We start from the raw sequence: 15838 nt of genomic DNA, 5'->3' as shown, positions 1-15838 counted from the left end.
TAAGAAATCTTACCATATGAAAGCAAATAAGCTGTTAAATAAGATCTTAAGTAGTGGGATCAAAGGAGTTTTTTGCATACAAATGAGCAGTTGTGGTATATGTAATGAATAATTAGATCAGTTAAAGAGCAGCAAAAGGGAGATGTAAAATCATTTTATAATACTCCATATTACATAAAAGCTCAAATGCTTCTCAATTGAAAACTTCAAATACAGTAGTTTATAGTAATAAATTTGCTAAAAGGTTCTATTTGGTCCCCTTCCCCCACCCCCCCAATTGAAGATCTAATACAGTAGAATTCAGTAATATATTCCACAAAACAGAACACTCATACAAAATAGAAAGCAAGATTTGGAGATATGAAACCAGTAATCTTATGCAATAAAAGTAAATCACAGTTACAAATTCACCCGTATAAAGCAAACCACCAAAAAGATGGCAAAAACCAAGGAGTGAAACATCCTGACAAAGATCACAAAATGAAAGATGCCCTTAGCGCTAATGACATGCCATAAAGGATTCAAAAAAAAAAAAAAAAAAAAAGCCAGGACAGAATTTACAAATAAAGTGGCAAAGTTAAAGATCATTCCAGATATTATAGGCAGTGTTTGAGCTGTTATAGTTAACAATTTCATCTTGACATCCCAAAAGGAATGCTGTCCTTATTGGATCTACATTCACCAGCGCATGGGCTATCCCTCTTGGGCTAGCTGCAACAGCAACCTCATCTGCACCAATTACCACTTCAGCATAACCCTTATCAGCTACTTGACTGTTCTCCAACTGCATGCATCAATGTCAAGTTATAATACCAGAACAAGGAGTATTATAAACTCCAAAGTAACACGAAATATGACATTGATGATTGATCCGGCTTATAGAAAAATCACATCACATCATGCTCACAATAATCCCTCTCTGATTTAATAAATACAAAGCCAGATAAAGGGACTTAATAACAGGGAAGAAACCAACATTTAACAACTTGAAGAGTTGAAGTATATTAGACGAGAGAAATGTCTTTAAACATCTCTTAGAAAATATATCTTAACACATGGAAAGATCAAAACTTGCCAACAAACATACAAAGAATGGTTGCAGGTATCACTCACCTTATAAGCAAATTCCAAAATGGGATCCATCAAAGGTTCAATTTGCTATCAAGAATGTATCTAGAAAGATTTTAAACACCTAATCTCAAGTAATGATTATGAGGTAAAGAATAATTTTGTGACATAGTAATTGACGATTGGCTAAATCTGTCTTTATTCATGTGAGTGGAAAAAAATCAAAGAATCATGGTATTTCTTAACAATGCAGTATTATTGAGTACTCCTCCACTAAAAAAGTTAACATCTATCTCCTTTTGAAGGTCGAAGTTAATCTTATAAAAAATATTTTTAACATATCAATGTCACCAAAAATGTATTAATCAATGATGTCAAACCTATCCAAAATAAGGAGATAATATCACAAATACATGTGATTCCAAGTTATAACTGCACTGTACAGTGAATATCATCCATAGGGTTTCAGCAGGTCAAGGTTGAGACAGACAAGTCGAAAAGTCCCCATTTCCTCCCTACTATCAAAAATCAATTGTAGCCTTCGTACGTTAAGAAGGAGCAAGTAAATTAGACTCCACTGCCTCCTTACTATTAAATTGTAGGTCCACAGTCCATATTAAATTGATAAAACCACAATACTACAAAACAGCACATGAAACCCCATCCCTTGAGAAGAGGAATCAAGAGATACAATCAACTTAACATGTTTTGTAGTTTTGACTTTTTACGGTATATAGTTCAAACTATTGTTCCATGAACATTTGCACCGAAAGAGGCTAAAAGATACATTTGCTCCCAATCCCATTTGCAAACTATTGTTTAAAGACAGAATTAGCTAAAGCAGCTCCAAAGAAGCTTAAATATTTCAGTGGTTAGAGCAAACATATATATAATAGAAAGCAACAGAGCAATGGTACAAATGCAAAACCAAGGTATTCATTTTTTCTATTATCACATAAACAAGCAATATAATATAGAAATTCATTCCAAAAAGAAATAAAAGCATACCCTAAACTTTGTACGAGCACCCCAAATGATAAATGTCTCATTGCTAGTATAGTGTCTGTGATTCCCTCGAATTCCTCCGGGCCGGATTTCACCAACATGAACTGTAGCACAGGACAGTGCCCCACCTGAATAAACACCAAAGAAACACCAACAATGAACATTGTTTCAATTCCATTATCTATAACTGCATGATGAGTTAGCCAAAATTAATTTTAAAAAAAAATGCAGAAACCCCAAATTAATTAATTTTCCTATTTTCTCCTGCTGCAGAAAATGATTATCATAATATCATAAGAACTATGGAAACATAGGATATAGTTACAAACAGCACAAATTTATCAGTAACCCATTTCCTATACACTGGGATCGAATCCTGTCTACATCATTGCGACTCTCTAATACTAAAAAGAAATTGATAGAGATTTATGAACATACCATTAATACCAGCATCATTTGCAGCAGAAACAGGATTAAGCAACCAACCCCTTTTATCTTTAGCCAATTTAGAAGGAAGAAACCTAACCAAATTAGCTTTTAAGTCTTCTTCTTTACTCCATCTTTGAGGATTTTGAAGAACAGGAGAGAAATGAGAAGGGTTATGAAATTTGAGAGAAACCCAAGTGAGAAAAAGGAAGATTAAGAGTAAAAAAGGAAAAGCTTGAGGCTTTTTCAACAAATTCAGGATTGAAGAGAGAGAATTTGATTGGAATTGAAAAGAATTTTCTGAACTTTGGTTTCTTCTTGGACTCACCATGTTTGGCGCATGCCTATTTTCTGTGTGATTTCACTGTTTTTAGGTTGAAGATTTGGTTATGGCGTAATACTCTGATTAAAAATTTCAACACTGAGTCAAGAACTCAAGACTGTCATTGAAGAAGAGACTCAATTGGTATAACCGTATAAGATACACCCGGTTGTATGCTTTACGAATTGAAGGACCAAAACAATCCTCGTTGCATGTAAAATTATATTTGAACATCGAAACGGGTGTATTTGTAGAGACGTGGATCATGTATGTTCTAGTGTAATTTCATGAAAGTAAAGTCTTAAGGAATTATTTTTAATCCAATTATGTATGATATATTCTTGTTGTTTGATTATTGTAATGTAATTAACTATGAATTAATTGATCCTTCGTTCCTTTTTTAATAATTGGAATAGTATTGTATCGGTAAATCCAAGTTGATCACCAAATTTAACAAATTTCATTGATTTGGAGACATATTGATGAATAAAATAGCTACTTCTCAATATTTTATCAATATAATGACATGGATTGATCTTAAATGAAAAAAACTCGGTCATTAACCGTATAAATAATGTTTTTTGATTGATATGAATTGATTTTTTTTTTTTTTTTGAAAAAACTCGGTAATAAAAAATTAAAGCTACATATACCTAACACCTTACATTGTTGGATGAGTGAAAAAAAAAGGATTAAGAGCATGTTTATTGGTACATGGCTGTGGTTCTTAGCCAAGAAGACGCTGGGCACTCTACGGAGAGCAACTCAAGAGTCACTCAAGATCATCCCGACTGCTGAGGACCAATCGGGGCGAGGATTTGAGCTTAATTATCAGCTTTATAGCTTGATGTTTGTGCAATTAAGCCTAACCAGGCCATGACAATGAAATCCCAAGTTTTATTAATTTCTTTCAAAAACAATTAATACATGCCTGTAAAAAGCTTATAACAAACATGTTTAGCAGCAACCATAAAATGGAGCAAATAAGCCCCTCTTAGACAATTAGCAATACTATAAAAAATTTATACATAGAATTGAATACATTGCTAATAGCTATTAGAGCCATGAGAATCGTATCGAGGAATGAGAAATCAAAATTCAATGACCAAAATTGAACTATTCTGCTTCTGTTAATAATATGTCATGAATATGCAGAATTTCTCGGCAGAAGCCTTAGAGTGTGCTTAGCTTCTCTGCCTTTCTGTAGCTTTGGTGTGTTGCTTGTCGAATAAGACCGACTTTCTGTGATAAAGCTTGCAGACAAGGTTCAATGCATGAAACTAGCAATACTCATGAGCAGGCTTTTTAAGGAAAGGCTTGTAAGTCATCAGAAACCCAAGAAGTTCAACCACATTAAGTATGAAGAAAACCAGGTGAGTTCCTGCAAGTAACAATTATCAGCAGCTAATACTAAATAGCGCCATGTAATCGTAATTTGCAACAATTATCCTGCTATCTATTGTGAGGGAACAAAACAGTGACAAAAACGTATTCTACATTTTTTCGACAAACATACCAGGAAGGAAACTAGCTGTTTGACGCACTTGTGCCCAAGAGAGACTGCAAATAGGAAATTCAGAACATTAGAGTGACCAACACAAGATGGTATGGACTTGCCAGCATATAAAAATTAACATAAAAAAACTTCTCATGAAACCCAAGATCCCAGCATAGACGGTACACTTTTTACTTATCATTAACCCCAATTGCACTGATGAAGGTATGAAATCACTAGGCTCGGATGCAACTCAGGCAAGCTATAAAGAGCAGTTCTATTGTTTGCAAACTGCATGTCCCAGTGAAGAGAAGTTGATGAAAAATAAATCTGACATATTTCAAGATACATTTTAGACTATTCAGACTTCATTTCACCTCAAGTACTCATGTCGGATTCTCAAACACTCAAGCATGGATATGGGCACTAAACTGTTGTCAGTCTGATACAGTGACACTATATTTTGGACCCAAAAAAAAAAAAAAACCTTTCTGACTCCTACACTTGGACACATTCTCTTTTCTGAAACTGGTGCCCTAGTCTGAGTAACAAATTCTCAATAAATGACCCATTGGCGTTTATCACCATGGCTTAATTATATTTTCAAAGATGGACGCGGAAAACAAACCAGCATCAATTACACCTTTAAATTAGGTGGTCTCAAATGGAGTACTAGACCGTACACATGTCATTGCATAGATGAAAGAATTAACCACATCCCCTCCTAAGTTATTAGCTTGAAGAACAAAGAAACTTACAGGGATCCAGCAGCGGCAGGACCAAGTGCTTTGCAAAAAGACATGATACACAAAGATAGTCCATTTGCAGCTCCTCTTTGATGTTGATTCTGGTGTTGAAACTCGAAATATTAGTAAAAGATCCTGACTGGCTTAAAGGTGACATAAATCGCAAAATCTAAGCAGAAAAACTGGAAAACAGAATGAAAAAAATTACCACAGTTCTATTTTGCAGGAGGAACAATCCAGTAGTGATTGAAACCTGACATTTAGGAAAGTTAGAAGATACAGATATGATATGTCTGATACTTCATCGGTTCATCCCATTGGACTTTTGTACGGGATTCAAAGAGATTGATCGAGTAAAGAAAAGAAGTTTTATTCAACATATTGTATAGTTTATTATTGGACATCCAAATAAACTATATGTACAGTTATTTATGGGATGCGAGGAGTATCGTTGTAGGCTTGTAGCAAATGCTTGAGTATGATAAGGGATCCTACAATATATATAATAACACAATTGATTTTGCTTGAAGAAAAAAATTACATACCGAAAGCACATTTTTCACTGCAGAAGCAAGATCAACCACAAGTGAGAGACTCGTGCCTCTTAGATTAGCAAAGAAAGGATAACATGACAGCAATGCAATACTGAGAACCTTCATGCCACAACAACAACAATTAGAGGATATGTGGGAATTAGGGAATATATCACAAGTCTTATCATGGTGAGAAGAAAAACAAACTAATTCAAAGCCATACCGCTCCAACACGTGAAACTGTGATTGGACCAAGTTTCCTCTCCAAGAACGGGTAGAGAAGTAGTTGACAAAATAACAAACCAATTCCTACAAAAATTTTGGAAAATAAAATATATAAAATCAGATATATTATATGCTCATTGTATAAAGTGTGCCATCCTACGAACATGACCAATATCGATTACAAATAATTTTTCATAAAACTAAATAAACATTTCAAAAGGACATCAAACCAAGCAGTCTAAAGATGTCATGTAATAGAAATAGTACAATTAGTTCAATGTCAACTCTTTTACCACTGGACATCTTACAGTTCAAATGCATTGCAAGTATTCTAATGATTGACAGAGCTATACCTGCCACAGCAAGAGCTTGACCAACATCTTCAGTTGATAAACTCAATCCTCCGACAGTCTTAGGACTTACAGTCCATAATGAGAATATCTGAGGAAAAAAATTTTCAAAGTTCATAATCAAATCAAGATAAAATCTGAAGCTGATGTCAGTATGTTGTTAGATATTCCGTATTACCTCAATATATGCCATATCATGTAGCTGGAAAACACAATATACTATGATAGTTGACATTAAAGGCCAATTTTTGAGAAGGCTGAACCATGAATTTGAAGCTCCCTCTTTGGAATTTTGCAATTTTTCAGTGTCAGCATCCTCTATATCATTAGAGCGATTCTCGATTGTGCATGTGTGCAATGTTTCCTGAAGACATCATGTACCAGTCAGAAAAACAATAAGTGATATTCTAATACAAGGGCATATGAAAAAAAGAAGCCTACTTCTGCCTGCCAATTAAAATGATGGCAAAACTCAACAACTGAAGAAGGTACAAGTACTTAAAAACCAGTGAATGCAGGTAACGATTGAGTTATATTCAATAAAAGTATGAGTGGTCAGAGAATGCATTATAAAATGATGGACAAAGAGACCGTACCGGGAGCCAGAAGCAGAGAACGAATACAAACAATGCAAAGATTGATATCACCAGTGAAACTAAAAAGTACGGGAACCTACAAACCACAATTCAAGTTGGAGAAAATTAATATAAAATAAAGTAAATGCTTGCATCTAGAAGCATTAAGGCTATGTTTGGTTCAAAGAGAAAAGTTACGAACTGAATTTTAGTGATTTTCCATCTTACCAAATACAGCCTAAAAGAAGTATGAGATGGAATACGGGGAAAAAGGAGTTTACCTCCCGAAAATTGATTCTTGAGAGAATACACTTGGAAATTTATCTGCAGGCTGTAAAAAGTATTCAGATGTATAACAAAACAAGACAAGAAATAAAGGCAGAGAGGTAAAATAATTGATTGTAAAATTTGACGAAAACAACTGAAAGATATGGAGAATAAATTGCATATATTGATGTATACATAAACCAGAAAAGATAAATGAATTTCATTGTTTTAGCAGGAAAGAAATTCACCTGTGCAAGATAACCACCAATTGCTGGGCCTATGACCAAGCCAATACCCCATGAAGAAGTCATCTGAAATGGATAAATTTCTCACTCAACATTGCAAAGCTATTCAACAAGATTGCAAAAAACAAGCACAGGTTAAGAATCATACCATTGCCACCCCTAAAGCTTGATGCTCTCTACGGCTAACTTCAGTTGCATATGCCTGGCAAATGAGTTCAAAAGTTGAGGTAATCAGAAAAGTTATACAGAAAACGGTATGGTTTTGATAATATGAATATAAATGTTTAAAAAAAAAAGATCCATGTAATGAATATATGTACATATATTGTAAATTACACACAATTTTTCCCATGCTTTCAGTTTTCTATAAAACGGTAAGTGGAAATCACCTAAGGTGGATCATCTTTGACAAGTTTGGCTTTATGTAGTGTAAAAAGAAATATACATTCTAGGCATATTGCAATAAATTTCTCATGGCTTCACTTACTTGGACCCTTGGAGGGATTAAGGAACATTGTTAATTGTTAAAGTAAAACTAATAGCAAGTTAGCAGCACCATAATCAAGAGATCTCATTATCACCGTCTCTAAATATTAGCTTTTATCAGTCAGTTTCAAAACCTTACAATGAAATTAAAGATCAATGCACGACAATTGAAATTTTACAAAATATATGAGTAAATATGTTAAGAAAAAATGAAATTATGTGTATCCAGCACAATCAAAAGTAAAGAAGACACTTCAAATGTAAATCCATTAGGATTTCTCATGAGTCCTGTCCGAAACCGATAGAACCTGCTAAGGCAGTTAAATCAATTACCTTAGCATGTTTACTATCACCAACCCATACATTCCATCCAAGACAACAGAAAGAATGCCAGCAAAGAAGCTACATAAACATAAGGTGAACTTACCCTCATCGGACCAAGTGTACCACAGAAAGCACCAAGAAGCAATCTTGAAACAAGTGCCATCCAATAATTTGTGCTCAGGCCAAACATTGTGTTGAATATAACCCTGTAATAAGCATATACTGTAATGTCAGTCTACAAAAGAGACAAGAGATCTATCATAATGGAAATAGTACAGATGTAGGGAGGACTGAGGAGGAAAGAGTCAGAAGGCACTACTTACACTGATAATGTGCCCAAAATCATGACAGGTTTGCGGCCATAACAATCAGCCACCATTCCCCATAAAACAGCCGTCAATGTTCTCCCAACCATGAATGCAGATCCTTCAACATACAGAAAAGTATTACACTGAAATGTAAACTCCGTTTGGTAATATATCTCCATACATTATTCCTGTCCAAAATGTCAATGCAATAAAACTTTGCTTACCCTCAAAACCAGCATAGAAACTAACATCTTCTTCCCGTTTTGCAATATTAAAGTCCCTAACCTGAACAATACAATAGTCATTAGATTCACAGAGCCAGCAAAATTTGTGATTGTGAAATGGCAAAAACTTGTATACAACAACCTTAATCACCCCAACTTACATTTATATCAACTTCACAACTTTTGGGGTGATTAAGCATGCCATAACAATACTTTTATTGTATTCAAGACCTAATGTTTGAAAATAATAAGGCATTTTCTCCAAGCAACTGGTCCACCACAGACATCACCAGAACAAAAAGACTACGTATAACCCGAAAAACTGTACTCACCATGTAGTAAAGGAATGGGAATATGGATGAAATCGGCAAAGCTGAAACAGCAACAAAGCAAGTGACACATGTTAGTATTACAATACAAACGAGAAGTTAACTAAAAAAAATTAACGGAAGCATAAGTCAAATACAACATATTAGTATAAACATTCTTAATACAATCAAATAATTTTAAATTAATCAAAATTTAAATCATCAACAACCACATTGCAAAACCGATTTTTAATCACTTTATTAGGTAATCATTGATGAAAACTAAATAAGTCCAAGTAAAAAAGTAAAAAATAAAAAAAAATTGGTTCCGTTCAATTGTTCAAATGTCAATCATGTAAGGACATGAACGTGTCGAATTTCGATGCCTAGCCAAAAGCAAAAAAGTCCCCAATGATTAATTTTTCAATTAGCAATGATTTAAAATCCCAAGTACCTAATACTAAGAAAAATTAGTCCCATAAACCAAATAAATCACTCAAACCAACAAAGTCATACACTAAAATATGGTTCCGTTCAAATGTCAACCATGAAAGGACATGAACGTATCGAATTTCGATGCCTAGACAAAATAAAACCTTTAAAAAAAAATAAAAAAAATAAAAAAAAGCCATCCACAATGATCAATTATTCAATTAGCAATGATTTAAAATCCCAAGTACCTACTAAGAAAATTTAGTCCCATAAACCAAATATATCACTCAAACCAACAAAAATCAAACACTAACTTCCAAACACAAAATCCCACTAAGATTAAAACCAAATGCTCAATGTAAGTTCCCAAAGTAGCTTTATTAACAGCAAATCAGGAAATGATTGGAGAAATTATTAAAAACAAATCTTCTCAACATGAAAAATAACAGCATTTCAATATTAGGACCACATTATGTATGTTTCCTTGATTCATAAAATTAATACCGTACATTCATAAAAGTTATGTTCTTTCAATCATTTGATCATAAAAATTAAGTTCATTTTCTCAAAGTTAGCTTCTTTATTAGGATGCAATTCAAGAACAGAACACCAAAAATAATAAAAAATGATATAAATTACTCAAAATTCAAGAAACCCACATACTCAAAACATATAAACAAATCATAAACAACATAAACAAGATTCAAGAAATCATAATAAACCCAAAAAAACAAAAATTGAAAGAAAGAAAGTTAAAGGAAAAAGAGGGTTACAAGAACAAAGAGTAATAATCCAAATGAAGAAGAAATGAAGCCAAGGAAGATTTGGGTTTTCTGCTTTTCGCTTCTCAACTTGACAACCAGCGCAATCTTCATTGTAATAGTAATCCTTCAACAACAATGGTGTTTTCTTTTCCGCCATTGTTAACCAATTAAATTAAATTTTCTCTTCAAAAATCTAACCTTTATTAAAACCCCACTACACTAAACTAAATTAAATTCTACAACTACAACAAAATCAGATTTTGAATAAAAAAAATCAATTTTTATAAAAAATGGAGAAAAAAGAGTGTTGAAAAAATAGAAAAGAATAGCATTTATATATAATGATTTGTTTTAATGAATTTGTTATATAAAAGCAGTAGTAGTAGAGAGATCTAGTTTCTCGTGTACCTAGGAGGATGTCGTAAGAAAACAAAGAAGAGGACAGATTAAATGTGAAAAATATATTGGATCAACGTGTCGTATTTTGTTTGTGTTTTTGTTGTTGCATGATACGAGTAGTAATATGATATGCTTGCTTTTGTTTATTTTCCCAATTAGATGGGGTTTGCAGGATTGAGATGGGACTACGGTGGATTCCACAATTTCGTATTGTCTTCTTCACTTTCCGTTTATGTCTTTGGTTCTTGTTATCACTCCACCGTACTTGATTGCACACTGTATTTAAAGTAAAATGTGGGTGTGACTCATGTGAGGGGCCTTTTCTGATTTATTGAATGGAACGGAGTTAAGTTGAACTGTACTGAACTAACTAGAGCTAAGCTGAGCTCTGAACTGAATACAGCTGAAATGAATTGTTTGTGAGAGAAGGAAATTAGGAACTGGATTGAAATTAAATTAAGCTGAAGAGAACAGACACTAAATACAACATATAAATTCGGTTATTCGGGTAGGTTTTGTTGAATCGGGTCAAGTCGAGTCTAGTCTAAACCTAAAGTTAAGCCGTGCTAATAAATCATTGTGTCCATACAAATAAAAGGTGAAACTTTTAACTTTTTAATTTGGTCAAATTAAACAATCAAAAATATGTTTGGTTGATGGCTTTTTCATCTAATAAAATCTAAAAGCCAATAGGGATAGCTTTTTCTATTGATTTTTGGCTTATTGGCCCACTTTTTCACTAATAAACAAATATCTGCCACAACTAATTTTGTCAAACACTTTTGTAAACAACTGATTGAAATAACCAACTTAAAAAGTCAATTCATACAGCTAATACTTTCAATAGGTCAAACAAGTCTAGCAAACCAATCAAAAGTCAGCTATTGATTGCCAAACAACTTTTAAGTCAAGGAGCGTATGTAAATAATGCAAATAAATAATGCAAATAGTTCAATTGCGCACAAGTCGTAACTCGTAAGGTGATGAGTTATCCACCTAGAGGTCAATTGAGATTGACTCACCAACCTTCTATTTTTCAATTAGCATATCATGAAAAATCGATTTTGGTCGTCATTGATCTGATGCCAATTATGGTTAAGTACGGATCATATCATTATGGTCAAGTTATTAGCAAACCAGATTTGACTAACAACTACAAGTGGTAGGGTATTTAAGGGATGGTGTATTAATCAAATTATTCACAGAGTAATTATTTCATTGAAAAGATACGTAAAAACAAAATAAATTTATAAGTTTGGTATCAATAAATCCTTAAATTTAAACAAAGTCTAAATAAGAAAGGGGGTTGTTAAATATCGCCCTCAAATATCTAACTAACGCCCACAAAATAAAATAAAATTACGTATTTATCCTTATAATAACGATTATAAAAATACTTAATTACGAGTAGAAACAATGTGTTGTATTTTTTTTTAAATTACGAGTAGAGGTTATTGATAGGGTTATAGAAGGGAGTTAATACTAAAAAATACGCTATATTATACAAGTACATACTTAATAGATTTTGCAACATAATAACTTAATAAAGCTAAATTCTTTCAGGAAAAAAAAAAATTAATAAAGCTAAATTTGTAGGTCTATGACAAAAGACAACAAAGTTTGTACTTTGTATTCAAACTTGAAAAGATAACACCATAAAATAACTGTAAAAATAAAAAATTCAAATAGTGTGGTTACTAGTTTGACACGCGAGACTAAAAATTATTTGTATCCCTATTATATGAGTATTAATCAACTCTTGAGTAATTTTATGTTCACCTAAAATTTTTGTGATCTCTAATTTTAATTTTGTGTTTCTAAAAATTATCGTATTTACTATTTTAATAAGTCATGCATAGTGTGCCTATAGATCTAGTACGTTTATATTCCAAGCAAATGAAAAACAATCCCATACGCCTCCAAGTGTATATAATAAGACAATAATTTACCAAAATTTTCCTTTTATATTAGCCACAACATCAAACAAAAAAACAAAACAAAAAAAACGTGCAAACAAAAGCTATAATGACTTTTTTTTTTTTTTTTTTTTGGAGACACATTCTCAATGACAAATTTGGAAGAGCTACTTTCAATGGCAAAATTATAGCTTATGCCATATGTAGTTACAATAATACTCCAAGTAATCTCATAATAAATTTAATGTCTTATATTGGTTGGTTTTATTTGCTATAAAGTTATGCTAAAAGCTATTGTTTTTATTCCTACTTGTAGCCTTAGTGTAGTAAACTTTGGGACAACTAATGCCATTTTTTGGGAAAACTTAATGCATGTGATGAGTGCTTCATATATTCATGATTTATTTTAGTAAATTAATTAATTTGAAAATTGTAGGTAAGACAAAGTAATTGGATTCTTAACTATACAAACGTTGACAAATAAATAGGCTTATATAATAGAGATTAGATTTTTGAAGCTATTCCTCATATCAACTTTTTCCTCTTCTTGACAAATAAATAGGCTTATACAATATAGATTAGGTCTAATAATGTATACCAAATTTGATCTACTTAATCAATCTTAATACGGAGTGCTCTCTGAATCTCTGATACTTTAACCAACTATGAGTATAAAACGCAAAATAATTAGCATCCACTAATTCAAGTCACGCAACAACAAAAACTAAAGATCGTCCTTTTAACAACAATGCATGTACCACAGTCGCAGCCTACACGTAATAAGAGTACCCCTTAGCAATCACACGAGGAAACCTAACCTCAAGGACCAAACAAGAAGAAAAATTGTCTTTATATGTATCATTTTGCTTTCTCTCCATTTCAGTAATTTCGTGCCAAAAGCGGGTTCAATTAAGGTCACGTAAGCATGGGCCCATTACCAAACTCCTTTTACCTTCCACAGAAAAAGAATTAAAAATTTAAAATCAAAATAATTTGAAAATATATTTATCTTCCCCCTATTCTACTAAGAAATACTCGTTCCGTTAATTGTTAACTGCAACTTTGAGGTATTTTTAGTGAGATATAAAATATTCTAAATTTGCATATAATAATTAACGGAGGTAGTAATCAATTTTTTATCGATTTTGACAGATAATTGGTTTAACACAAACTCTTATATGTGTGAGCAGCCATTATAAAAGTTACTGTGTGAGTTTTATAGGGGTTTATTCGATGGAGTTAAAGGGGTTTATCGATCAGTGTTTTAGAGGTTACATTGTAATTTTGTTAGCGCCCACACGGTGCGGCCAGCCGCACACAAGACGCGCTGGTTTATATTAGGTGGTTTAATAGTTTTTATCATACAACTACTTGTATTGCTTGTATGTGTACATGGTGTAATCAATGAATTAAAACAACTTTATTATTACGGAGTACTATTTTTGCATCATTATGGAACAAGTTCGAGCAATCGGCATTTAGTGCTCTAATAATGCATACCTAAACTACCAGTCTAACAGCACCGTTCAAATAATTAAAACTTTCTATGTTTATGAAGAAACAAATTGCTAAAATTTCTAGCTTTTTCTTCTAAGTTCTAAGCTTCTAACTTTTGGTATGGAATAACTTTAATTAAGAAGGTGACTTTTAGAAAGAGGTATAGTAACATCTCGCAAGATGTTGCGCACGTAACACATATCAGTGCGATTCTGATACCCCCATCCCAACCAAGTGTAAAGAATCCATTATTTCATTTACACTCTATAATTTGTCGTTTTATCAACAGAAAATTAATTTTATACTCACTTTTAGGGCTTATTCAGATTTACTAATCTAAGCTGAACTGATTGAAACTAAGCTGAACTGGACTAAATTATTTATGAAAGTTGAAAATTATGAACTGAACTGAACTGAACTGAATTGAATTGCATAGATGTATTTAAAACTTTCAATAATCTACCACTATAACTGTTTAAAATGCCTAGCTAGTTTGGAAACGTCATACTCCATTCGGATGAAATATAGTTGTAATCTGAATTTGAATAGTCCTTATTAAACTTCTTTATAACTTACTACGTATCTTCCTAAAATAAATGGATATGAGGTGATTGAACAAGGCTCCACTAAATTTATCTAGATCTAATTACTAGTATAACTTTTCAATTGTCGCCAAATAAGGCTTAGTTCATCTAACAAGCTAAGTGAGGGTACTTGAAAATGGTAATCCCTTAACCGTTTCACACCTACTCCTTATCAAATCCCAACCAAACGTCCGGTAAATACAAACTCAAGTAGTAAACCAAAAAAAACCGTGAAAATTGAAATCTTATCTAATTTAACTTGTTACTTCCCTTAGATAATGAATTCAAATAACCTTACTAATTAATAATAAGTTCGCCCGTCAAAAAAAATAATAATAATAATAATAAGTTCGCCTCATATAAGATTTTCCCAAAGATAAGAGAAATTTTAGTATAAAAGACGAGAAAGCGATAAAGAAGATAAAAATGTAAAATTACCAGCAGTAAGGGTAATAACCCAAATGAAGAAGAAATGACGCCAAGGAACATCTGGGCACTCTGCCTTTTGCCTCTGTACTTGACATCCTTCACAATTTTCATCAAAATTATACTTGTTTTCCTCCGAAACTAACAATGGTTCTTTATGATCCCCCATTTTCAAAACCTTGGACTATAAAACTTGCAATTTTTTTCTTTGTGTTAAAGAAATTATGCACCAAACATTATAAAAATAATATGTTGTGGGTTAATAAAGGACAAACAAAATTATGAAGAAAAGCAAAAAAAACATTAAATGATGAAATTTATTGTATTATGATGGGTCGTAACTTGTAAAGGAAAAAAAATCTGGTTGTGGTTCGTCCACGAGAATAGTAGTATACGTAAAGTTGTGAATTTATGCAAATTTGACGAGGGCATTGATGTGTTAATCAGAACCTGTCTTATTTATTTATTCTTTTTTTTTATTTTATTATTTTTTAGTACGTAGTATTAAAATATGTGTAATAAATCTAATACAGTAATTAGATTTGGACTTGTGCAAATTTGATAGTGACAGAATTTATTAGCAGTCCAAGTAGCAACGCTGCAATGATAAAATGACTTATAGGTCCAGACGTCCAGTACCATCCAAGTATCCAACAACGGGTGTACGGGTGTCAATTTAGATGATCGGAACGGAATCAGTGAGATTAGGTCGGGATAATTTTTAAATTGAGTCATATTGAATTATTGTGTCTACGCGAGTTAAAATCTGAAACGGTTTTTTCGGGTCGGTGTAGTTTCGAGTCTTTTGACACCTATAGGTCTAATTGTCCAGCAATAAATCCAATGAGGATTTGTTTTGCATACTTCACTCAAACATGCAAGATTCAAGTTACCAAAATTTGTACGATCATGG

At 32.6% G+C, this 15838-nt stretch overlaps 2 protein-coding genes across 2 annotated transcripts; both read right to left on the bottom strand.

The window, feature by feature from the left end:
* Nucleotides 1–366: 366 nt before the first annotated feature.
* Nucleotides 367–2921, bottom strand: LOC145608666 (uncharacterized). Its single transcript, XM_081664275.1, has 3 exons — nt 2512–2921; nt 2077–2201; nt 367–784 (listed from the first exon to the last, which is right to left on the bottom strand). Exons 1-3 carry the CDS (start codon nt 2828–2830, stop codon nt 578–580), a joined length of 651 nt encoding a protein of 216 aa, XP_081520401.1. The 5' UTR covers nt 2831–2921; the 3' UTR covers nt 367–577.
* A 779-nt stretch (nt 2922–3700) lies between these two features.
* Nucleotides 3701–15350, bottom strand: LOC145609730 (protein ZINC INDUCED FACILITATOR-LIKE 1-like). The gene is made up of 17 exons (XM_081665194.1): nt 14938–15350; nt 8932–8972; nt 8600–8660; nt 8391–8493; nt 8171–8273; nt 7406–7459; nt 7261–7323; nt 7027–7076; nt 6767–6842; nt 6349–6534; nt 6174–6261; nt 5819–5904; nt 5608–5715; nt 5271–5315; nt 5075–5163; nt 4338–4381; nt 3701–4202 (listed from the first exon to the last, which is right to left on the bottom strand). Exons 1-17 carry the CDS (start codon nt 15092–15094, stop codon nt 4102–4104), a joined length of 1455 nt encoding a protein of 484 aa, XP_081521320.1. The 5' UTR covers nt 15095–15350; the 3' UTR covers nt 3701–4101.
* Nucleotides 15351–15838: the final 488 nt, after the last annotated feature.

The sequence above is a fragment of the Chenopodium album genome, chromosome 23 (genome assembly GCF_948465745.1).
Source record: "Chenopodium album chromosome 23, dcCheAlbu1.1, whole genome shotgun sequence".
Classification (NCBI taxonomy): Eukaryota; Viridiplantae; Streptophyta; class Magnoliopsida; order Caryophyllales; family Amaranthaceae; genus Chenopodium; species Chenopodium album.
Note: the sequence above shows the minus strand (reverse complement) of the source record. Positions and strands in the feature narration are given on the sequence as shown.